The sequence below is a fragment of the Mirounga angustirostris genome, unplaced genomic scaffold (assembly GCF_029215605.1).
Source record: "Mirounga angustirostris isolate CCGP_5_RB_7025 unplaced genomic scaffold, mMirAng1.0.hap1 SCAF_8, whole genome shotgun sequence".
Taxonomy (NCBI): Eukaryota; Metazoa; Chordata; class Mammalia; order Carnivora; family Phocidae; genus Mirounga; species Mirounga angustirostris.
In genome coordinates, this window is record NW_026991716.1 from 24,691,970 (window position 1) to 24,717,609 (window position 25,640).

Consider the following 25,640-nt stretch of genomic DNA (forward strand, 5'->3'; position numbering starts at 1 on the left):
TACTTTGAAATAGTTTTATTGGCTCATAAGACCTTTGCATATAAAAAAAATACCCAAAACACTATGCAGTATTAAATCACAATTACATTTTTTTACCAATTCAAACTACCCTGAATATACATCTTTTAAAGAAAAAAAATCCTACAGAACTGAATTCTGAAATGACATTATGACTTAAATACTATGACAAAATAGATAATTCCTTATAACATTAATTCATTGCACAAAGCTGCCAGATATTTTCGTAAGCATAACCATTGCACAGAGTGCAAATGAACACAATTTCAATGTTACACATTTAGTTGAAGTACGTGTGCCTCCACCTAAGGAACTCTGACATTTCTGGCACAAAATGTTGGTCTCATTTAACTTCCACCGGGCAACCGACTTCACAATTCAGTTACTCTTGCTCTCCTTAAAAAAACAGACATATCCATCTGCTGTCAAAGCCTACGAGAGTCAGCATCGCCTCTGCTTAAAGAAATCGACTCCTCTCAATTCCTCCGGCAGGTATTCCTGATCCACAGGCTCGCTGTACATGGGGTTGTACTTGTAGCCCTTGCCATAGCCCAAATCCTTCATCAGCCTGGTGGGCGCGTTCCTCAGGTGCAGCGGGACGGGGGGCAGGGGCCCCTGGTGGTTTCGCAGGCATGCTTTGACGTTGTTGTAGGCGCTGTACACCTCAATGGACTTCGGGGCTCTGGCAAAATAGACCACACACTGGGCCAGAAGCACCTAGGACAAAAAAGAAACATTATGAAGGTGCCACAAAGTTTCTGTCCTGTAGAATATTTTATGACATCTCTACTTAATTCTGAAAAGATTCCCAATGTGCTTTTGTTATCCCCCTTTTATGCCTATAGTCAGGATAACCACTTGTGATGGAGAGAAGAAATTCCTACAGGAGGCAAGAGGCTGAACCAGACCAATGATTTATTTTTTGTTGTTGTTGTTAAACAGAAGAACTTTTATTAAATGAATTTTTTCTTAAAACCCCAACATATAAAACATAAATATGAAGCTGCTCTGTTTGTGGGTGAATTTACAGAAACTTCCTGTTCAGCACTTTGTAATTTTTTTTTTTTTTTTTTAAAGATTTTATTTATTTATTTGAGAGAGCAAGAATGAGAGAGAGTACATGAGAGGGGGGAGGGTCAGAGGGAGAAGCAGGCTCCTCGCTGAGCAGGGAGCCCGATGCCGGACTCGATCCCGGGACTCCAGGATCATGACCTGAGCTGAAGGCAGTTGCTTAACCAACTGAGCCACCCAGGCGCCCCTGTTCAGCACTTTGAATACTTCTGCCCCCAGGAAAGGCTGAGCACTTCCTCTGAAACCACAACTACTGAAAAGTTTCAAAACCTGACCTTGTTGATACCTAAGGTCTCCCCTCTCTCTAGAGTCTAAGCTTCTAAAATGGGAGTTAAAAAGCCAAGCAGCTTCTTCGGCAGGCCTGGACATTAAAGGTGATAGCAGGACATGTGTTCAAATCCACAAAGGGACATGGCACAAGAAAAAGGAACTGATTTGCAGGAACTGAGCTGATTACTTTACCTCACATTCGGGCATGCCTATAAAATGACAGCCTTGGTAGGCAGCAACTGCTTGTGTTAATGCAGAAGGGTCTGCGAGACCTGTCACACACACGGAAAGACAAAGGAAAGTTTAAGTCATAACGCACACTCCCAGCCAGACCTGTCCACGAGCTGCTGCGACCAGAGATCACCACTGCGTGTAGACGTTACTGACCACAAAAATCCCCTTTAGCAAAACGGACTCTTCTCTGATCTCACTAGCTTATTTGAGAAATATTTACTGAGTGGTGTCAAGAATTGTTTCCTCAGGATAAAAACTACACCTAGCAGGAAAAATACGAGAGTATGAATGACAAATGTGAGAAGCCAAGGCCATGCGGACAGGCACAAGGACACATTAAAGGCAGAACATCTACTACACCAAAAAAATGTCTTTCTAATGTTTTTCTTTATATAGTGTCCAGAATCTTCCTTTTTTTTTTTTTTTAAAGATTTTATTTATTTATTTGAGACAGAGAGAATGAGAGAGAGAGAGCACATGAGAGGGGGGAGGGTCAGAGGGAGAAGCAGACTCCCTGCAGAGCAGGGAGCCCGATGCGGGACTCGATCCAGGGACTCCAGGATCATGACCTGAGCCGAAAGCAGTCGCTTAACCAACTGAGCCACCCAGGCGCCCCAGAATCTTCCATTTCTATTTCAGAAGCTCTCCAAAGCTGTCCAATGAAAACCTGAACATGTGATTGCAAAGCATTTAAAATATTTCTTTTATTTCAATGCCCATGTTAGGAAAAGCAGTCCTGAAGAAGAAACAGATAATGATGACTTCAGGAATACAACCCCTCAAAAGCACATACACAATGCCGAGAAATAAACCAGTGAGTTCATGCTTGTCTTTTTCTCTTCTCCTTCCCTGTCCACATGGTACAAAGAAATTCCTAGGCCCCAAAGTGGTCGCATTCCTGCCCCCCCCCACCCCAAGCACGCTACCCCACCGTCTGTGGACACCAGAGTCTGGTCCTTCCCAGAACACTCACCTATGTCCTCACTGGCAAACCTCACCAGCCTCCTGGCCACATACAGCGGGTCCTCTCCTCCTTCAAGCATGCGCGCGAGCCAGTAGAGGGAGGCACTCTGGTCTGAGCCCCGCATTGACTTATGAAGTGCAGAGATGCAGTTGTAATGCTCTTCTCCTAGATACCACAAAAAGGACATGCTCAATTACGGGCAGAAGAGGGAATCCACAGAGCTCACAGGCGGGTCATCTAAGCCATAGGTTTGTTTCAACTGGTTGATTTTAAGGAAGCCTGAATAAGGGACCTAGAAAAGCCTGGGAGAGTGAGGTTTGACCGCTGTCCTCAAGCTGCTCAGCGGGTGGGCGCGATGCCAGGGGTGCGGGATGCTGGAGAGACCGGAGCAGCTCCGCGTGGGGCCTGTGGGCCTATCTAGTAACCTAGTCAGCCTCGGAGCAGGAGGCTGCTGGAGCACCTGTGCGGCCCATGCTGAACCTGAGCAAAGACCCGGGGGTGGGGGGACAAGGAGAGCCTCATGTGGAGAGCTGGTTCTCCTGGACCTCAGTGGGTTGCCACAGCCAAGAGGGGGAGGGGACTGATCTGATGTTCCGTTTCCATGTGCCCCTACGGTCATTTTGAGGAAAACTGTCCCTGGGCCTGGCTGGAGCCATGAGGACGGAGAGTCAGTGACAAGGACAGCTATTACGGACGGCCCATTCGTTCCTCAGTGTCCTTTCCAGCTGCCTTTCTGGTATCTGAAGGCTGCGGTCACTTAAATCTGGTGTGGGGATGTCCATATGGCAGGATCCCAGAGGGCTGACACAGGAACTAACAGCTCTCACCTTGAAAGCTCTGTAGCCCCTCCCTCACCACTTGGGTCTCCCCTCAACTTTTCACCCAGGATTCACATGCAAACAAATCAGTGAAATGTGCTTAAAAAAAAACATATTTAAGAAGAGAAATTTCATGATTTTCTGACCACAAACTCTTTCCTAAGTTTGAGGAGAGAATAGTCTCCTCATGAATGAAAGCAAGGGAGTTATTCTTATTCGCATTAGTCCTTCCTGGAAAGCACCAAGGTGGACAGAGAGACCATGACCTCCTTTGCACAGCATTTGGGCCCCAGGAACGAGTCCCAGCAGCTGACCATGCTGGTAAGACCATCCTTGGCCTTCATCTGAAGACAGCATGGGACAAGATGCTGGCCTGCCAGGGAGGAAAGACCCAGGAGGCTGAATGCAGGGGCCTGAGCACCTCCTATTCAGGAAGAGGGCGGATCAGTGGTTTTCAGTCCAGCCAGCAGATTCCTGTAGACAAATGGGCTTGTCATCTATCTCCGGGCTTCCTAGCTAAGTCACAATGTCATGGAGACAGGCTGGAAAAGGGTTCTAGGTGAAATCCACAAGGTCCTGGCCCCATTCACAGGCCTGGCCACCTCGTAGATATATGGGAGATGAAAGCAGCCACTTCTGCTCCACTTTCTGTGAAATGTAAATAAGGAGGTGGCAACAAATATCCCCTACACAAACATTACTCACTGTCTCATACCTTTCCTGCAGGTCGACACTGAGAGGCAAATAACAGTGAAGAGCATGGGCTCTAAAGCCAGGTAGCCTGGGTGTGAGCGCCAAACTTCTTAGCCACATGACCAAGAACACGGTACTGATCCTCTCTATGCCTCGGGCAGCTCACTTGTAAAATGGGGATTAAAGCCTAGCTGGCTTTTAGGATTCTGAGTCTCAAATAATGTATGCCTGGTATGGAGTAAGCACTACAGAAACATTTAAGTGTTAGATATTACTCTGTGCTAGCTTCCATTTTTGCTTTTATCATATAACGTTTTTTAAACCTAAAATTTCACATTATTTACATAAAACCCTGACCTCAATGCAAGGCAGAGAACCTGCTCTCATTTAGGAATTTCTTCACTCTGATACAGAAATACGTGAGCTAGTTACTGGATCCTACAAGTGGGTAACTATATACTAGATGACATTAAAAGAAATAATTAAAATCTCGGGACTGGGGATTTTTGTCTCACCAGAGTTATAAAAAGACCCAGGAGTATAAGCTAGCAGGTTTCCAGGGCAATGCTTCTATCATCCCTATTTATGGAACACAGCTTGGAAGAGAACAATTCTCTAGGATCTGAACTGTATTTATGAGTGTCTACAGATCCATGGTTGTACTACTACACTACAGTGGGGTAGTGGGGGGGGGGGGCATAGTCACATTAAGTGTCAGACTTGTAGAAACTGTGGGTTCTCAAGGCCTGACCCCAGGCAGCCTCCACTGTCCCCAGCTCTTCCTGGGGCAGTGCAGAGCTATAGAGAAAGTGATCCCCATTGTGCATGGTTCCCCTGGATGGAATGTGAGCCTCGAGAAGCAGAAACCCTAGGACTAGACATGTCCAACATCCACTGTGTGCGTATGCATGTCTGTGAGTATACTCACGTGAGTGTGTGTTACTGTGTGTGAGTGAATATGCTCTGGTGGGAAACTGGTGACTTCAGGCCAGGGCTGGCGTGGAGGCAGCACCAAGAGTGGGGCAGGACACAGTCCCAGGAACCAGTCTTATACCTGGGGCTGGGAATGAGTTTTACCATTTGCTTTGTGAACTAAGGCAAGCTTTTTATCTGTGAAATGGAGATAATATTAATAACTACCTCCTAAGGTTATTTTGAGAATTAAAAAAAAAAGGACAATATATATAAAATACTCAAATATTCAGTATTAACTAATGTTATGTTAAATGGTAGCCTTTTGATTTTTAAATGACAGTCTGATAAAATGTGAAAGAACAGTTCCAGTCCATCTAGTCAAAATGAAGAGTCTCCTTTAGGACACGTACAAAGGAAAGAGACAACTGTTGCCGGAACCCCCAGAAACAGTGAAGAGTCCAGCATGTGGGAATATTTTTACCTTTTAAAATTTAAAATTTTGTTCATATCCTCCATTCTTGTATTTGGCCAAAAGTAAAGCAAAGCTCTATGTCCAGAACGCTTTACTTTTCAGACTTTTCAGCATTCCTATGACATTCAGGAGTACAGATAGCTGGCCACTTGGGATCTTTGGGCTGTGCTGGAGAGGTCCTGCCGAGCAGCACATTCAGATCAGAAAGGAGCCAGGACTGTTTGTTAAATGCCTCTGAGGAGTCCTTGCGAATGTGTCCGTAGTACTTACTAGTACCCTCCACCCACCCAGCTCCCAATCAGCTGAGGCACACTAAGGCTGACGAGCTTCTGCCACTTCCCCAAAGTCACACAGTGTTCTGTTCAACTCATCAGGAGGCAGTGCCTGGAACCCAAAGTCACTCTTAAGCTCCCCCACTCCTCTTCTCTAACCAGTTAAGAAGGATTCTCCATCATGAAAAAGCATTTTGGAATACTGTAGACAAAGTACTGCCTCTGGATACCTGGACTCTTCAATGATCAGCTTCCTGTTCTGGCACAGCTTTGAAAGATGGGGAAATTATTCCCGTTACTGCAGTATGACTCTATCCAGAATCACACAAACACTCAAGCCCCAGAGTCCAGCCTAATCTACCATAGGCTAATCTTCATCACCCATCCCTCTTATAAAAATTTACAACTGTGCTGTGCTTATGACATTTAATATTGCCAGGTCATGGATCTAATAAGAGTCTGTTTCAAATCTGTTATCTGTAAATGCAGTTCTACAAAAACAGGTAAGTGTACACAGCAAAATTAATTTTTTTAAAAAGCTATTACAACCCAAAACATCACATCAAGATCCACATAAACTTCATTTTTAGTTGGGACTGTAGAAATTATGGCCTTTAATTCTCATTAAACTAACAGAAATAAGTCACTTATTGTAAAAGTCTTCTTGTTATTACTGCCATTGTAAGTGATCACGAAGATTACTGTCAACTGTGAATGTAGGAGCTTTCAAAAATGTTTATATCTTAAAAGGCACTACCAGAGAGTAATGGAAAAAATACCTACCTACCTTACAAGGTAAGTTTGAAGCCTGCAGTTTTAAACATGAAAACTCCTTTCAATTCTTATCAGGATAGCTTCTGCTCTGTGCCTCTCACAAGAAAGATCGGTCAGGAAGCTAGGTCTTTGAAATCAGGCTCTGAGTTGGAGGTTTAATTCAATTACCAATATGGAGATCCAACTGAGAATCAAGTTCATGTTTTGAACTCAGCTGAAAGTCAGAAGCCTGGGATGCGAATGTGTGGACACAACTTATTTTATTCAAGTTCTCCTCTTTTCACTTTACGTTACTTACCTGCTCGGTCATATAAAATATGAGATTGCTGGAGGCCTTCCTTGACATCATTTTCAGTGATCAGAACTCTACTGGGAGAATAGGTTTGCCCACTTTTCTTACAGAACATCTTCCTCGAGCTTAACCTGGCCAGCACTGCCAGCTGTAGTCCATTCAATCCAGCCCGGGCATCCCCATCGCTAAGATAAGCCAGAGTGTCTACTGCTTTATCCTCTATGAACACGGACGGCCTGCAACACAAACAGGGTTAGTTTCCATCACTTTCATGTTCGACACTTCTTGTGCTGTAGCACTTCTTACAGAACAGCTCTGTCTTAGCAAGGTCATTAAAAAGCTACCTTAGGTTAAAGGCTCTTGCTCCCTAACTCATGTTGTCAACATGGTTAAGCATTATCAAGACTGGGAACTGACCTGACCTCGAGTCATGAGATTATTTTACTGTATAAGCACACACACATTAAGCATGCATGAAGGAGACATGGAAAGATACATGGCTTCTCTGGTTCTATCCTACAAGAGTGAAAACTACAGGAACACTAGGGCTTCATTATAGTATCCAGAAAACATACTTCAAACACAGTGTACATCCTGACGAGACAGGTATGCTCAGATCACTTCCCAAACAGGGAAGGGCCAGGACCGCATCATGCAGTTCAAGGCCCTCATTTTACAAACAACCCGAGTCCCCACTTACTCTGGACACAGCAGGGCCTAGAAGCAAACCTCTGGGATTTTGGCCCGAGGCGTGCTTCCAAGAGGGTATTAATCACATAAAGCCTGCACAGTGTAGTGGAGAGGTCACTAGCCTGGTTATCCATCAGACTCTGATGGAACTTGGCTGTAAGACCTGAGGTAAGTCACCTACCCTCACATTTCCAAATGTGGACCTTCATGAAGGTCTAATTAGGATTGGTTCTCAAGTCTAATTCAGCAAACTTTTCTATTTCTAGTCTAGTCAGACAAAATATCTCACATATTTAGTTACTTAGAGGGGTCTTACTAATTCTTGTCTAGCTGCTAGCTGCACATTTGCAAAGCAAAATATAATTTTTCAAAGTTAAAGCTCACCCATGTCATTGCCAACCTTCAGCTGAAAATGTCTCTAGTATTAATAAGCCAAATGGGACTGTCCAAATCAGCTACCTAGAAAACAAAGCAGAGGCACCAACTGGGTTGGGCCAAGGCAGGGTGGTGGGGGTCCAGTCCAGGAGGGGACCCAGCCTATGAAGGTCTATGCATAATACACCTACCTGCTCCTTTGCTTTAGTGAATAGCTTGAATTACACTAATTTGCATTCAATTTACTAATAGATTTCTTTCTTTTTTTTTTTAAAGATTTTACTTATTTGAGATAGAGGAAGAGTGAGTACAAGAAGGTGAGGGGGGCGCGGCAGAGGGAGACGGAGAAACAGACTTCTGGCTGAGCACTGAACCTGACTCGGGGCTTGATCCCAGGATCCTGAGATCATGACCTGAGCCGAGGGCAGAGGCTTAATTGACTAAGTCACCCAGGTGCCCCTTGTTTCTAACATCTTAAAGACTACCTCATCCCACCCCTTATTTACCAAAGCCAAGACTTCCAGTTTCTCATCTGTCACTACACATAAGGCACCTGTTTTGTCTTAGCTTGATAATGAATGACTCTCTCATCACACTCCTCCTCACAGCTGCCTGGGCCCCAGGAACCATGGTTACAGTTCAGAAGCCCATCTTCCTCCCCTCCTGGCCAGATAAGATATTCAAAACATACACCAAGCCCATATCACTGGCACTTTTTAAAGCCAAGGAAGCATTTCTCCAACAGATATTGTTTAGCAGATTCTAGATGATTTGGAAGAAAATGACAGACAATACATACTCAAGAAAATGTGTTAGGGGGGACTAACGTCAGAGCGGGTGCGGTAGCAACCGATGTGCCTGAAAGGGAAGGGCACTCCTGAGGCTAGGTTACAGTACATTATCTCTGAGTGTGTGCATGTGTGTGCAAACACGTGTTATGTGGCGGTGGAAGTGGGTAGAGAAAACCAAAATTGCCTTAACATCTCATTTCAGCCCCAGAACTAATAAAAGCCAAGGCTTCCATCTCCTTGGAAAGCTTCCTAGCAACAAAGAGCCTACAGGATCATTTGCAGAAAAAAAAGGAGTAAAGCAGGAGCCCTAATCAATCCTAACTGACTGAGCCATCACAAGGAGTGAGGCCATTTGTTGATCACATTTGTCATCTCTCCATCCCCACTAAATGTTGAGGCCTCAGGGATAGGAATTATGTTTTATTCCTTTTTTACATCCCTTGTGCCTGGGAGAGAACAGGCATTCAATATCTGCACAATAAATGGACTAATTTCAATTCTCCCCATAATCTCAGAATGAAATGTTTATTTTTTAAAAATTATAACATATGGGAAAACATAAAAACAAAACAAAACAAAACAAAAAATCCTTTTCTGCGCCACCTAAAGATTAACAATAGCTACTAGGTCATTTGTCGAATTTCCTTTATGATGTAACCATCAATCTTACAACCTAATTTTAAAACAAAATTTGGATCATACTATATATAGTTTGCATCCTTAACAAATAATACTCAGAACTCTGAATATTACTTTTATTTTAACAAAATGTACAAATCACCTATTGCTGTACTACCTTAATGTTAGTATTTTGGTATATATCCCCTTTCTATGGACTTGTCCACTGTATATATTTAGTGGCATGAAGTGCTTTTGGGACAGAAAAAAGACAGGTGTCCTTATACACTCCAGCATTGACTCTATGGCCTCATTTCCATTGGTCTTCATGCAAAGGCAGTGAGTAGGCCTTAATAATTACGAGAGAAGCCAACTAACAGACTGCGCCACAGATTTATAAACAGCACAATGTAAATAGGCCTCTCAATGGGTATTTTATGGGGTTGGAAAATAGGATCTTTCCTTCAATTTTTAAATTCTTAACCAAAGTCTGAATTATTCTATTGTTACCTTTTTAATCAGGTTTGGAGTCACAGGGAGCGGGAGAGCTGCCACAATAAAACCAGAGCTGAGAGCTTTCACCCAAGTTCCCACTGTTCCATTCTCCCTCCCCCTTGATATGATCCACATTCCAAATTTCACCCCCGCCCAAAATGAGGAGTATTTTTAAACACAAATGAATCTGTCAGCAACTCTGTTCAAAGTAATAAAAGGTGACTGCTGACGGCACTCACAGTGGTCACACAAGCAATTTACCAAATGGAATTTTGCTATTAAGAACACTGTACAGGATGTTCAAAGGTTCTACCTATCCTCCAATATACCTTGAACCCCAGTTTACAAGACCTTGGTTCTGAAAAGTAATAAAATGTGTTAAGATACCTTGAGATCTTAGAAGAGGGAGCACATGAGTGCTCACGCCAAGGACAATGAAATAAGGAGTATTATATTGATATTTGCAAAACTCCTCAGCAAACAATAACTATTGCACACATTATCTTGCAAGAGCACTCCTAGTCCAGAGGCATTATTTTAAAATTTAAGCATAAACTTAGAAAACAATGGTTAAAATAAGTGCATTGGAAAAGATCATATTCCCAGTTAACAGATGTAGAAATTAAAGATTTAGCCTTGTTTCTCTAACTGAAGAGAAATGCTTTCATCTTAGCAGGAATATGGGAAGCATACTGTAAAGACAACTTCTTCCTTTGCTTTTCATTTCCAAGGGCCTGAATCTTTCTGCACACTGTTTTTGTGGTGGATGATACTGGGATTTGGAGAATTCTTTTTAGATGGTGAGCTGTTTAAGCTGGAAGAGGAGTGAAAATAAATGAAAATGTACCTGTTATTTCATGGCAGAACAAAAGAGTATGTATGGCTCAGTTAAACTCTCCATAAATTACAAAACTATACTCTGTGAATCTCTTTCACTAAAGACAAGGAACATTCCATGGTCAGGGTAACAACTGCTCAACAGTGGTCCTCAACCAGGGAGGTGCATCAGATTACAGAGAACTATCTTAAAATACAGATGTGTAAATCTAATCACAGATTTACTGATTCTAAAACCTCCAGGGACAGACTCTGGGCCCATGTAGAGCTACCCTTCAACAATGTGGGGGTTAGGGGCAATGACCCTCAACACAGTCTAAAATTCATGTAAAACTTCTGACTCCCCTAAAACATAACTACCAATAGCCTACTGTTGACAGAAATCTTACCAATAACAAAGACAGTCAATTAACACATATTTTGTATGTTATCTGCATTACATGCTACAATCTTAACAATAAAATAAGCTAAAGAAAAGGTTATCAAGAAAATCATAAGGAAGAGAAAATCCATTTACAGTACTGTTCTGTAAGAAATATGTATATAAGTGGACCCATGTAGTTCCAACCCATGTTATTCAGGGGTCAACTATATTTTCAAAATGTATTCCTGGTAAATGTGATGCGTAGATGTGGTTAAAAGGCAATACTGCTAAATTATAGATGAGAATCTTTTGTTCCTAATCCTTTACAAATTAAAAGTATTGTTCTTACATGAAGAAACACAGAGAAAGATTCAAATGTTAATATTCACCAGGAGCATTTTAACTTGGTTCTAAATGAAAGCAAGTGACTCACTTAACTTGGTACCTAGATCCCTTCTAAACTGAGTACAGGCACATCTCCCTTACCTTGCTTCATTTTATTGCACTTCACAGACACTACATCTTTTTACAAATTGAAGGTCTGTGGCAAGTCTGCACTGAGCAAATCTATCGGTGCCATTTTTCCAATAGCATTTATTCATTTCGTGTCTCCAGGTCATATATTTTTTTTTATTTATTTTTTTAAAGATTTTATTTATTTATTTGATAGAGAGAGACACAGCGAGAGAGGGAACACAAGCAGGGGGAGTGGAAGAGGGAGAGCAGGCTTCCTGCCGAGCAGGGAGCCTGATGCGGGGCTCGATCCCAGGGCCCTGGGATCATGACCTGAGCCGAAGGCAGACGCTTAACGACTGAGCCACCCAGGCGCCCGGTCATATTTTTTTTTTTAAAGATTTTATTTATTTGACAGAGAGAGACACAGTGAGAGAGGGAACATAAGCAGGGGGAGTGGGAAAGGGAGAAGCAGGCTTCCCGCTGAGCAGAGAGCCTGATGTGGGGCTCGATCCCAGGACCCTGGGACCATGACCTGAGCCGAAGGCAGACGTTTAACGACTGAGCCACTCAGGCGCCCCTCTAGGTCACATTTTTTAATCCTTGAAATATTTCAAACTTTTCATTATTATTTGTTATGATGAACTATGATCAGTGATCTTTGACGGTACTATTCTAATTGTTTTGGGGCACCACAAACCACACCCACATAAGACAGATAACTTTTATCAACTGACAAATATTTGTGTTCTGACTGCTTCATCAACCAACGTTCCCATCTCTCTCCCCCTCCTCAGGTTCCTCTATTCCCTGAGACACAACGATATTGAAATCAGACCATTTAATAACCCTATAGTGGCCTCTCAACGTTCAAGTGAAAAGAAGAGTTGCATGTCTCTCAGTTTAAAAACTGGAAATGATTAAGCTTAGTGAGGAAGGAATGATGAAAACCAAGACAGGCCAAAAGCTAGGCGTCTTAAACCAAACAGCCAAGTTAAGAATGCAAAGGAAACTCTCTTCAATTCTGTGAAGGCTGAGAGAAGTGAGGAAGCTGCAGAAGGAAAGTCTGAAGCTAGCAGAGGTTGGTTCATGAGCTTTAAGGCAAGAAGCCTTCTCCATGACATCAAAGTATAAGGTGAAGCAGCAAGTGCTGATGTAGAAGCTGCAGCAAACCATCCAGAAGATCTAGCTAAGGTCACTAATGAAGGTGGCTGCACTAAATGGCATTATTTTCAATGTAGAGAAAACAGTCTTCTATTGGAAGAAGATACCATCTAGGACTTCCATAGCTAGAGAGGAGAAGCCAAAGCCTGCCTTCAAAGCCAGGGTGGTCTGACTCTCCTGGTAGGGGCCAATGCAGCTGGTGACCTGAAGTTGAAGCCAATCCTCCTTTATTATTCTGAAAATCCCACGGTCCTTAAGAATTATCCTAAATCTACTCTGCTGTTGCTTCATACATGGAAGATCAAAGCCTAGATGACCACACATCTGTGGACAACATGGTTTACTGAATATTTTAAGCCCACTGTGGAGACCTACTGCTCAGAAAAAAAGATTCCTTTCAAAATATTCCTGCTCATTGACAATGCACCTGGTCATCCTCAAGTTATGGTGGAGATGTATAGAGATAAATGTTGTTTTCATGCCTGCCAACACAACATCCATTCTGTGGCTGATGGACCAAGGAGTCATTTCAACTTTCAAGTCTTATTATTTAAGAAATACAACATCTTGTAAGGCTAGAGCCTCTGATGGACTGGGCAAAGTCAATTGAAAACCTTCTGGAAAGGATTCACCATTCCAGATGCCATTAAGAACATCTGTGATTCATGGAAAGAGGTCAAAATATCAACATGAACAGGACATTCATGTCAGGACATTGAGAAGCTGATTCTAATCCTTATGGATGACTTTGAGGGGTTCAGGACTTCAATGGAGGAAGTAACTACAGATGTGGTGGAAACAACGAGAACTAGACTTAGAAGTGAAGTCTAAAGATGAGACTGAAATGCTGCAATCTTGTGATAAAACTTGAATGGATGAGGAATTCCTTCTTACAGAGGAGCAAAGAAAGTGGTTTCCTGGGATGGCACCTACTCCCAGTGAAGATACCGTGAAGACTGTTGAAATGACAACAGAGGATTTAGAATATGACATAACTTAGTTGATCAAGCAGTGGCAGGGGGTGAAAGAATGGACTCCAGTTTTGAAAGAAGTTCTACTGTAGGTAAAATGCTATCAGAAAGCATCACAAGCTACAGAGAAATTGTTTGTGAAAAGAACAGTCAACTGATGTGGCAAACTTCACTGTTGTTTATTTTAACAAATTTGCGACAGCCACTCAACCTTCAGCAGCCACCGCCCTGATCAGTCAGCAGCCACTAACATCAAGGCAAGACCCTCCACCAGAAAAAAGATTAAGACTTGCTGGAAGTTCAAATGATGGATAGCATTTTTTAGCAGTAAAGTTATTTTTAAATTAAGGTATGCACGTTGATTTTTTAGACATTATGCTATTGTATATTTAACACACTACAGTGTAGTGTAAACATAACTTTTATATTCACTGGAAAACCAAAAACTCATTTGACTCACTTTATTGCAGTGGTTTAGAACGAAACCCAAATTACGTCTGAGGTATGCCTATGGTTAGAAATATGCCTCAGAAACCGGCCCTCCTGACGTCAAGCTGGATGATCTTGAACACATTCTTACACCTTTTTGTGCCTCAGTTTCCTCATCTAATAAAAGGAGGTAAAGATACCTATATCGAAGAGAATCATTCTAATTAGCCTATTCAGTAACATACTCTCTAAAATTGCAAATCTTCAAAGCAGAGCCCTCGACTCTGCTGCTTCCAGGATAACCAGACTAAATATAACACAAAACAAAACTACTTTCTCCAAAAAGAGAGAACATCAACTTCACAGATGATGCCCTGTTTGTGTTTAATTCCATGGCAGCACACATTCCCAATTACATGATACCTTACACCTGGTAGAGAATGGTGGGATGAACAGTGGCCTCAAAGATGTACCTAAATCCTAATCCCTGCAATCTGTGAACTTAGCCATATTAAGGATTTCAAGATGAGATCATCCTGATTTAGTATGAGCCCTAATCCTAAATGTCCTCATAGGAGACAGTAAGAGAAGACAGAGGCACAGAGACAGCCATGTGAAGATGAAGGCAGACATTGGAGTGATCCTGCCACAAGCCAACGAATGCCACGAGCCACCAGAAGCTGGAAGGACACTCTATCCTAGAGTCTTCAGAGGGAATGTGGCCTGCCGACAGCCAGATTTCAGACTTAAGAGCCTCCATAACTGTGAGAGAATAACTGTCTATTGTTGTAAGCCACCCAGTTTGTGATACAGGTTTTCCCCACTGTCCGAAAGTAGAGGGTTCCTTTGAAATCTTTTGCAAGCCAAAATGGCATAAAGTGAAAAGGCCATTACCATTAATTTGTAATGGAGATTTTTTTAGTGTTCCCAGACCCAAAAAGTGACCTCTGTTAGGCTTTTCTGAGATCTTAGGGCACATCTTGCTAACAGATACACAAAATAAATTAAGATAAAGCACACGCTCACAGACATGATCCAAAGCTATGGTGGCGCGATTCAAGATGTTGAGTGTGGTTCCCGGGGAAGGAGCTGGGTGGGCACTGACTGCCTCTATAGAGGACTCACTGAAAAACAAATGCTGAATGCTGTTTTTGCTTTTTGCCTTTTTTTTTTTTTTTTTTGGTAAGAGGGAAAACCCTCTTCTGATTTCCTCCATGGATGTGAAGTGGTATAATGTGAACTTTCAGAAAGTAGAGGATACCCATAATTTGTGATGGCAGGAACAGGAAACAGATGCAAGGTCAGTGGGATTGACTGGTGTTTCTTTCCGGTTGCCATTATTTTTGTCATCATTTTCATAACATATTCTTATATATCTTTTTTTCTTTATAGCAAACCATTTTTAAGGAGAACTATTAAAGTCCACTCTAACTAACTAAATCCACAACTCATTCCGATCAGTACTTTCTATTCTGGTGTTCCACTACCTTTCTCTCCATTCAGCGTTTAGAAAAGATTATTTTTGAAAGGCAGGCAATAATATTAATATTAATAATATTAATTAATAAAATCCAACCAAACCAGCCTGCAGCCGGTCTGTGAGGGCTCTCTTCTCCCGGTGATTATAGAGAAAAGCCCCAGTCTCAGAGTCAAGCCGCAGCACCCTCACTCCAGCAGGACAGAGCCATTTTAACTTCCAACCAACTGCTGGAACTGCCTTGTTGGACAGCAACAAGGCAATCCTGGCTCCTCGCTCTATTCTCCTCATACCCACAAACAAGTGCACTGTTATCTAGCCCACAAACAATGGATTCTTTAGGGGTGTTTTTGAATATGCATGTGTCTTATTATCTGGAATCTATAACCCTTCAAAGCAGCAAGTTCTCAGAGTGACTAAACACTAGTTCACTTTCTTATTGCCAGCAGCACAAGGTCACTGGATGACAGACCATGGATTTTTTTTTTTCCTGGTCTCCGAAATTAATCCAGTGCAGACACCATGCTTCACAGTTTGTACCATGTGACCAAGATGCTTATAGTAAAGTACACGAAAACTGCTGATTACCCAAACAGCCCAAAAGAACTATGGTATGGATAATTCAACATAAATTACCAGCTTACCTCTAACTTTCTCTTCACAATCAAATCACAATTGAGTACAGAGTACTACTTTGCAGATGTCTCACTAAAGCTGTGAGGTGGTAAATAGGGGACTAGGGATGGGGAAGATGCTGTTCTTTGGCTCTTCTTCCTTCCTGTTGCCTGGAATGCAGATATGATGGCTAGAGCTCTAGTAGCCACCTTGGGGCATGAGGTAGAAGCCATGTGCTGAAGGTGGTAGAGCAGAAAGATAAGGGTCTGGGTCCCTGATGATACCATGAGACTGACTAGCAGCTGCATTTTTTTATACTTCTCTACCTTCAGACTCTTCTACATGAGAAGGAAAATTCTATCTTGTTAATGCCAGTTAATTTGATTTTTTTCCTGTTACATGCAGCCAAACCTAATCCTAAATGGTTCAATAACGTTGAGTACTTCCTCCTTGCTGAAGCTCTTCTCTGTGGAGCATCTTTCTAGTTTTCCTACCTTTCTAAACTTTGTCTCTTCTCCTACACAACAAATGCTGACAAGACCTCAACTTATACCCTTAGTTCCTGGCTCTCTTCAGCTCTCCTATTCAAACACATGGGCTATATGTTCTCTGAAGTGCTGGCGGCTCCCAAATCTCTGGCTTAAACATCTCTATTACTCTCCTACTTCTTTACCTAACTGCCTAGAAAACCTCTCCATATGAATCATCCAGAGGCCCCACAAACTGAACAAGTCCCAAACTGAACTCCACACCTCCTCTGCTCCTCTTCCTTAAATCCCTCTTGTCAAAAGTGCAACTATTTGCCCAGTCACCAGGTATGAGAATCATCTTAGACAATCCTTTTTCCTCCCTCCTCACACCTAGGCTCACAACCTGACTTTGCAACTTCTCAGAGCAGCTCCTGCTTTTGTTCAAGTCACCTGCATTTGTCATTTGTCTTCAGCACCACTGCAATAGCTTCCCAACTGGTCTTTCTGCTCCCTGGTGAGGGGTAGGGAAGATGGAACTTGACTCCCTCCAACCCACCCTCTCCTATGCTATTCTCATCTTCCTAAAACACAGAGCTGTTATGTCACTCTCTTGCTCAAAATCTATGGTTTCCCATAGCTCTCCACGTCACTTACCTTATCTTAGAACACATGTCTTTCATAAATCTGGCTCTGCCTCCCTCCCTGGCTTCACTGACCATCACTTCCTCACGCCCACTCTTCCACTCAGCTATAATGAATGGAACATACTATTTATTACCACCTTGACTTTTAGGGGCCATATTCCCTTGCCAAAATGAGCTTTCCATTTCATCTAGTTAAATTCTGCTTATCCTTCAAAATTCAACTCAGCATCCCCTCATCTACCAGATAAGAGATCCGATTTCACATATTCTAGATGCCTCTTCTCTATCCTCTACCACTCCTTGGTCATAACTCAATCACAGCATGTTCCTGGAAGCCATTTACTTACCTATCTCCTTATCATATACTAAGCTCTGTAAAGGCACAGGAATGTGCTTTTCAGCACTCAGCCAATGCCTAGCATATGTGGGGCCTTCAATTAATGCTGAACAAATAAAATACAGAAGGAAAAATTTAAAAAGAACACTTTTATCTTACTCTAATGGGAATCCATCATGTACAAACACATACTATATGAGAACTCACAAGTCCTCAAGAAAAACCAACAATTAAGGATCAGCTTGACTAGTGTCCAGACCAGTACCTGCTCAGCTCCTCTCATGCGCAGCCGTAAGTAGTCTAGATTTCTCTGTAAACTAGGGCACCAAAACACAAGACTACAAATGCACTCATGGTTTCCCAGAGAAGTAATTATTTGGGGTTTAGTCTTTCCTTCTAGCTAAATTAGTGTAACCAAATCTAATTTATGTCCACAAGAATGTGTATACATTTGAAGACAATCAATAGATGTGAAAGTACAATTTTACCTAAAATTGAAAGAAAACAATATCCATTTTTAATTCTCCATGGCAACTGGGGTGGTCAGATGCTTCTGTTAGGAAATCACTTATAATGTAAGAGTTCTTTTTGTGGCCTATGGCATCTCCCAACTTAACTTTCTTGTCAGAATTACTAACAAGTAGATCAATTAATTAAGCTTAATAATCTTTAATTTCATTCTGTTTGCTTAGGCAATAGTATTAAAGACAAAGGTTCTTGATACCTGGGCAATGGGGCAATCATCCCTTATGCTGGACTACCCAAAAATAAAATTAAACTATTTTTCTCATATTGAAAGCTAGAATTTATTCATTCACAAACCATTTACTAAGCATGTATACACTAGGCACTGTGTTGGGAATATGAACAAGGAGGACAAGTTCTTATCCTCTTAGCCCTCCCAGGAAGGGGAGGGGTGGGAATTAGAAAGGAAACAAGTGAATAAAAACAAGTTATAATTAGGATCAATTCCAAATGAGTGATAGTGGAAAAAGCAAACATCTATTGGACATGGCAGGTTTTCTCTGACTGAAATGCAATTTTAGCAGATTAAGAATCATTGGCTCACTTTTGTATCAGGCTCCCAGTCTCAGTAATAAGAGAAATCTTAATTCTTTTACTTGATCCTCTCAAATTTTACTGTGCATGCAAATGATTCGGGGATCCGGTTAAAATGCAGAAATCCTTTTTAAGATGAGCTTCATGATTCTTCCACTGTCCTTCTCATTTCACGTAATTATGGCATGGGAGAGACTGGGGAGAGAAAAAACCTGAGGGTACCTGAATAACAATTCCATGAAATCATGACATGACTGAAATCAATAAAACTACCCTAGATTAATAAAAATGCAGGATATATAGTTGTAGATATATTATGATAACCAGTACCCAGAAATAAAATACACAGGAATATGTTGGGATATTTATTCCTCTGCCTTTCCATTTTTATCAGTTGGTTGTATGAGTTTTGTAGTGAAAATACTGTTTACAGGACAGCTATACTAGATGTGAGGACTGGCTGTATGTAGACCCTTTTAACCCCGACAAGGGCCAAGCACACAAAGGGCCCCTAAGTATGGATACACTTAACGGATACCAGCAAGTTCCATATTTCTTTTAAGCCACAATTTTGATGGCTCTGCCATCACAACTCTACCCTAAACTGATGTGACTTTGTTGCACCTGGGGGTCCTTGGCCATGTTTCAAGGCTTTGTGAGGCACAGCATAATTCCTCCTAGATGAGAAGGGGCAAATGGAAGAGGCCAGACACACAAGGAGAGACTCTTGAAACTTAAACCCTGAACCTAAAACTATGTCTTGTTCTTTAATCCTCATAGAAGAGTGGCTCCAGAACTTGGCCTCAGGGCAGGCACCAGCAGCTGTGGGGTCCACAGCATGAAGAGGCAGGCATTAGTCTCTCATCACACCAGATTATGTTCCACTGTGTTATTTCAGTTGACACATGAATAAACGACATCTGAAGAATATATCTGAATATAAAGTTAACCTCTAACCCAAGTAATCTAATTGATTATACACTATATATATACTCTGTGTATTAATGAACTCACACAGTACTCATGATACAGAAATAGGTTGCCAAAAGGAAAGAGAGAGCTTTTAATGTGTCATTTTCAGGTAAAATTTCTTTACTAGAATTGAGCTTGACTTTTAAAATGTGCAAAAATAATTCTAAAAAGATTTAAAAATTGTTATGATAACATTTATATTAATTTGTAGTTAGTACTTCTAAAAGAGGAATAAACTGCAAGAAAAAAGAAATTGGAATCTGAATATAAATCTCAAAAGATTTGTAGGTTAAGCCTATTCCATGAAAGAAAATAATCAGTAAGGCTTCCCATAGTCTTCCAAGCCTTATAAAAAAAGTGTGTTAGGAAAAAAACAAAATCCTTAAGCACAAAAGCAAACACCCAAGGACTGAAATAATGGGCAAAACAATGTTAAAGCTTGAAAAATTAGATGTACCCCTTAGAGGGCTATAAAATCCATCTTAAAAAAAGGAAATGTTTGCAGAGATACATTTGGTACAATTGAGCACTTTCCTCCGTTCTTGTTTTCATTACTAGATCAACATTTCTTCTCTGTCCCCGCCCTCTCCTTACTGCCATCCAGCCCTTTCTGGCCCTCTGCCAGGGGATTCTCTGAGAGGTGTGTGCCCCCAGGATACTGCCCACAGTCAACTTACTCTGAACTGCTGTTACTGCTGTGGCTCAGAGGGTCAGTGGGACGGCTGGAGTCTAGGACGTGGATTCCCAGTGAGTTGACTGCCCGCATTAAGATAGTCACCATTGCCTCTACGGGAAGCTTCTCAAGAACAATAACCCGACAGCGGCTTAGGAGAGCAGCATTGACCTGGAAGGAAGGGTTTTCCGTGGTTGCCCCAATCAGAGTGATCGTCCCACATTCCACGTGAGGAAGGAAAGTGTCCTAATCATGGGAAGAAAACAGAAGAAACTGATTCCAGTCAACAACCTGCAGAATCCTATGTAAGTTGCCCATTCCTTCCTTTTCCTAGTTTTCAGTTCAGGAACAACAGCTTTATATTCATTGGAGATGGATGCACTGTTGGGAGTGGAAGCACTCATGCTTTTTAAGCCAAAAACACACCTTTTGGACTGTGAATGTCTAAGCCTGGCCACCTGCTGGCACACTAACAGCTCAAAGTAGAATTCTAACGTAGTTTCAACATAAATGATTTTTTTACTTAGAAAATTATCTTCTATCCCAACTGGGCTTCTATCCCAACTGGCAGATAGCTTAAATACAGTAGCTATTTAAGTTTAAGAAAACACAAAAACATTAGTAATTCTAAAATTTTCCTCTGGAGTACTCAATCGTAAGTTATTCTTCCTAACAAACTTGGTAAATATGCCTTGGTGAATATGTAACCACTGGATGTTGTCTTACAGGGAAGAAATGCTAATAAGATGAGTCAATGGTCTAATGAAACTGAAAGTGCTAACATCCCGTCAGAACTCTGAAGAGTCTATTTAAAAAGAGATTCAGATAAAAAAATAAATAAATAAATAAATAAAGAGAGATTCAGATCAGTAACAAAAGCTTAGTAAGGTTTTGTAAAATATTTCTATCTCTGATTAAAAAGCATTAACACCTATATCAAAGAAAAAAGTGTACTTGAAGAAAAAAGTTAATGTTCACTTAGAAAGGATACAAAAGTGACTTGGCTTTGTTTATATAAATAAACTGTCCTTTTACTTTTATTTCAGAAAGCCGTTTAAATAAGTAGTGGGGATTAGCTCTTGTAATATTCACCCTGCTGAGAGCCTGAGGTCACAGAAAACACTCTTTAATTTTGAAAATAAAAAACTAACACTGTATAGGGGAGAAGTTTAAAAATATTAAAATAAGGATCTTAAAATCAAGTTAAATTGCTTATAGCTCAGGACCATACTAATAATTTCATTTATCAGATAGAGAAAACCATTTTCTTGTCACCAAAAAACACTAAGAAAAAGTGGGGAAATAGGCTCAAAGGAGATGGGCTGACAATCTATACCTCTCTATACGCAAAAAATTAATGATAAGGACAGTCCTTACATTTGCACAGTGTTTTATGCTTTTCAAAGTAATCTCACATACTTTATATTCACTGTAATGTTCACAATGACCAAAAGGTAGAAGGAAGTTAATATACCTGCTGAGATTTATTGAACCGATGAATCTCATCAATAAAAAGGATGGTTTTCCTTTTGAAAAAACTCTTTTCATTCTGAGCTTGTTTTATGACATCTCGCACATCATTTGTCTTGGCATTTGTTGCAGACAATGTCACAAATCTTATGCTATGTTTCTTGCTGTTGTTGGCTATGATGTGAGCCAGAGTAGTCTAGAAAATATGACACACAGAGTTTGGAAAGCTGATCAGACACAGAGAGAAAAGCACCCATGGACACCAACACAAGCAGCATCAGCACTATTTACCAAGCAACTTGAACTCTAAAGAATGCTCAGCAGCACAGATACAATCCGAAATACCACAGCACATTTTTAAAAAATTAAAAAAAAAAATGTTAAAAATAAAACAGGAAAAGTAGCTAAACGTTAGTCTAATCCTGACCTTTTCTCCTTTATACCTAACCCTGTTTGATTCCTTTTTTGGGGACTCTAAGATCTTTGGAATCCCCATAAAGAGTAGCTGTCTTGATTTAGCAGAGCCTGAGTGACAGCTGTGACCTCTTCCAGCCAAGAAAGCATTACTGTTGAAGGACTAGTTGTAGAAATGGAGTGCAGAACCACAGAATCAATCAATTCTACAACTGGAGGCTCATCAGTGCAGCTTAGAAAAGGAGTGAGCCTTTGAACTGAAAGGCCAATGACAACTACCTAGCATTTAAGATGACTGCATGCTGCCCCCTCTGAATGTCTACTTTGGAAGTAGATTAAACAATAGCACTTTGATCATGTTAGCAGTTATGAGAAGACAATGTCGATATCCAAGGAAACCACTGCTCAGTGTTTACCAGGTGCTCCATAAATGTGCATATGCTGTTATTAATATCATTATTGTGAGCAAAAGAGTATAATAGTAAGAATGAGAATTAAAAAAAAGTGTTTAATGAGAGGGACAAATCTGGTCCTGAATGAATGGAAAGGTGCATTTTATTTTCTAAAATTTCTATAGTACCATTAAGATACTGTGGCTGCTTCTTCATCAAATCTCGGCCTATGGGCTCCCACACCACATATGCCTAGGCTTGCGACCACCAACCACTATGCTGAGCAGCCCATCACATCTCTTGTGTGGCGTCTTCTATTTTCCTCTGGAGTTTTTTCTTGCCACCTAGTCTGCCAACAGCTGATTAGCCATTCTCATGACTTTATGTAAAGATTTTGTGAACAATTACTAATAATGCTCTCGCTCAGTCTCCTAAATGGGGTAGCAACTAAATCTACTACCAGGTAAATTATTTGGGATAGATATGATTTATTCCTGGCCAAAGGGAAAGTATGAGCGCAAACAAGAAGGCACAAAATGCGCAAGATGCATTCTGGGAACTGGAGCAAAGGAAGGTGTGACAAAGTTGGAGATGAAGTCGGAAAGAAAACTGGGAAAAATCATCAAAGCCCTTGTATACTAACTAAGGAGTGTGAATCACAAAGCTAAGAGGGCCCCTTTACGTTCTGATACTGAATTTTGCCTTTTACTCACGGGTGCTCATCTTCCTCTCTCTTCCTGTGGATAGAAAAAAATCATATATTTAAGCACCTCTTAGCCTTCTCTGTTTTGCTTAACTCTGCCACTGTTTCTCAAGTGTTCTCCAATGATATGTTTTCTAAACCCCAATATCTGAACCACCTTCCTCTGGACATGTGCTAATTCCTAACAAGGTACATACAACTGGACACCAAAACGCATAGATGTTTCTTCCCTAAAGTAGAAAGCATAGTGAGGATAGTTACAGAAGTGCTAGATGAAAACGACTTGGAAAGGGAAAAGAGTTTTCATATTAGTCTTGTTAAATAAATATATTCTCAAGGATAAATAAACATCAGTCTGTTAAATAAACCAACAGCTAGAGGGAGGGAAGAGAAACACAAATGAAACAAAAAAAAATCTTGATCTTTCGCCCCGAAGCTAAACCCACGTACCTACAAATTGGATATACAAACGTTCCTCTGCAATTTGTAGCATGTCATTTCCTTGAGAATTGGATCATTAATGGGAGGGTGGGGGTACACGTTGGAACACAAAGATCAAATCTAAGAGTGCAAATATTTTTGTAAACCTTTGAATTCAGACATCTTCATTTTGAAAATGACCGGAAAACGTGTCTTCCAAATCTGACGGGGTGTGTCTTTTTCACACCCATCACTAACTCCACCTGTGGACTAGGTGCTGCCCCGGCTCAGATGGATTCTGAGGCCCTGCCCTCAGGTCTCAACATCCACGGTGGACGCGCGGATTCTTCGGGGACGGCCTCCGCCACGGCTCTCTGGCCGTTAGATCCACGCCCGACCCGTACAGATCAATACTCAGAACCCTCCTGCCAAGGCGGCACTCACCTTGCCGCAGCCCGGCGGGCCCCACAGGATGAGGGAGGGGATTTCGTTCGTCTCCAGGAGGGACCGGAGCAGCGTCTCCTGCCCCACGGCTCTGCTCTGCCCGATGTAGTCCTGCAGCGTGTCTGGGCGCATCTTGTCGGCCAGCGGCTTGCCCTCCAGCATCTGCCGAATCTCGTCCGCCGCCAGCGCCCGGGCGTGCGGGCGGCCCCCACCGCTGGCCCCGAAGGCGGCGGCGTCGGCAGCGTCCGCATCCCAGTGGCCCGGGTCTTCCTCGCCGTCCGCGTCGGCGTCCCCGTCGCCATCGCCCACCGCCTCCTCCTCCTCCTGCGCCTCCGCCTCGTCCCAGCTCCGCGGAGACGCGCTGCCCGCCGCCGCGGCCGCGGCCGCCGGCCTCTTTCCCGAGCCCTTCCTCCCGGGACTGCTGGAGCGGGCCACGGGGAAGTCGGGGATGAGGCGGGCGCCGCTGGGCGTGGGCGGCGCGTCGTAGCTCTCCCGGCTCTCGGTCTCGCCGCCGTCGTCGCCCTCCTCGCCCTCGCCCTCGCTGCTCTCGGCCGCCGTCGGGGTGGCCGGCTGCTTCAGCGCCGAGCTCTCGGAGAGCCGCCGCCTCTTGGCGCTGGGAGGCGAGAGCCCCTTGGCCCGCTCCCCGGCGCGGTGCGGCCCGGCCGTGGGCTCCGCGTGCCCCGCGGGGTTGAGCAGCAGACAGCGGTCCAGGTGCGAGTTGATGTGCGCGGCGGGCATCATCTGCTGGCACACGGGGCACTGCACCTGGTGCAGCTGCGACAGGAAGGGGTCGTCTTCCGGCCCGCTCACCTCCATGGTGGCCGCCGCCCTCGCCGGCGCCCGGCGCGGCCGCAGCAGCCCCTGCGCACGCCGAGGGCTCGAGATGCCCGCCGCTAGGCCCCGCGCCGCGCGACCCTCGCCCGGGGAGGCAGCAGGACGCGCGCGGGCCGGGGGAGGGCGCCGCTCATGCCTCACGTCCGGAGCTTCCCGCGTCGGCCCGCCCCCGGCCGGCCGCCGGCGGCGCCTCGCGCGGCGCGTCGGGAAGAGTAGTCCGCAGCCGTTTAGCTCAGCCGCCGCTGGAAACGTCTCGCGCGTCGCGTCGGGAAGTGTAGTCCGCGGCGGTTCAACCGAGCCACCGCTGGCCTCGCATCCCTCAGCCTTTCGGGAAATGTAGTACGCACTACCCCGCCCTGGCCGCTGCCCGTCCACTTCCGGTCGGCCCCGAGAGCCACCTTTGTGAGGGGCCGTGAGACCCACAGGTTGCGCGTGCGCAAGACGCGCGGTGGCGAAAACGGCGCTCCTCCGCGCCCTTCGGGGCCTGTGACGCCGGGGCGGAGTCCGTGACAACGCGCCGAGATTGCACCTGGGAAAGCGGCTTTTCACACCCAGGGAACTGAGTGGGCGTGTGGGGAGGGGTGCGGAGGCCCACGACAGGTTGTTTCTAATTAAAGGGAAATGGGGAAAACCCCCAAATCCTGCAGAAGAAAACTGGACAAAGGACCTGAACAAAACAAAACAATGCCAACAACTACACGTCTGAAAAAAATGTTTACGTCAGAGAAATGCAAAT

At 43.2% G+C, this 25,640-nt stretch overlaps 1 protein-coding gene across 2 annotated transcripts; it reads right to left on the reverse strand.

Moving 5' to 3' along the window:
• Positions 1-25,269, reverse strand: WRNIP1 (WRN helicase interacting protein 1). 2 transcript variants are annotated; one of them, XM_045866468.3, is made up of 7 exons: positions 24,071-25,265; positions 21,702-21,893; positions 20,232-20,473; positions 6,800-7,029; positions 2,567-2,722; positions 1,552-1,631; positions 1-735 (listed from the first exon to the last, which is right to left on the reverse strand). In XM_045866468.3, the coding sequence occupies exons 1-7, from the start codon at positions 24,884-24,886 to the stop codon at positions 460-462; spliced, it is 1,992 nt and encodes a 663-aa protein (XP_045722424.1). In that variant the 5' UTR covers positions 24,887-25,265; the 3' UTR covers positions 1-459. The 2 variants fall into 2 exon arrangements, with proteins under 2 accessions (XP_045722424.1, XP_045722425.1); XM_045866469.3 differs by lacking the exon at positions 1,552-1,631 and having other exon boundaries at positions 24,071-25,269.
• Between the last annotated feature and the right edge of the window lie 371 nt (positions 25,270-25,640).

Bases quoted from the DNA above. Each gene is read 5' to 3' on its own strand.
- WRNIP1 (XM_045866468.3), bottom strand. From the start codon at position 24,886: ATGGAGGTGAGCGGGCCGGAAGACGACCCCTTCCTGTCGCAGCTGCAC. The intron at 21,894-24,070 runs GTGAGTGCCGCC...CATATTTTCTAG, and splicing joins GCCCGCCGGGCTGCGGCAAG to ACTACTCTGGCTCACATCAT. The intron at 736-1,551 runs GTAAAGTAATCA...TTTTTGTCCTAG, and splicing joins TAGGCATGCCCGAATGTGAG to GTGCTTCTGGCCCAGTGTGT.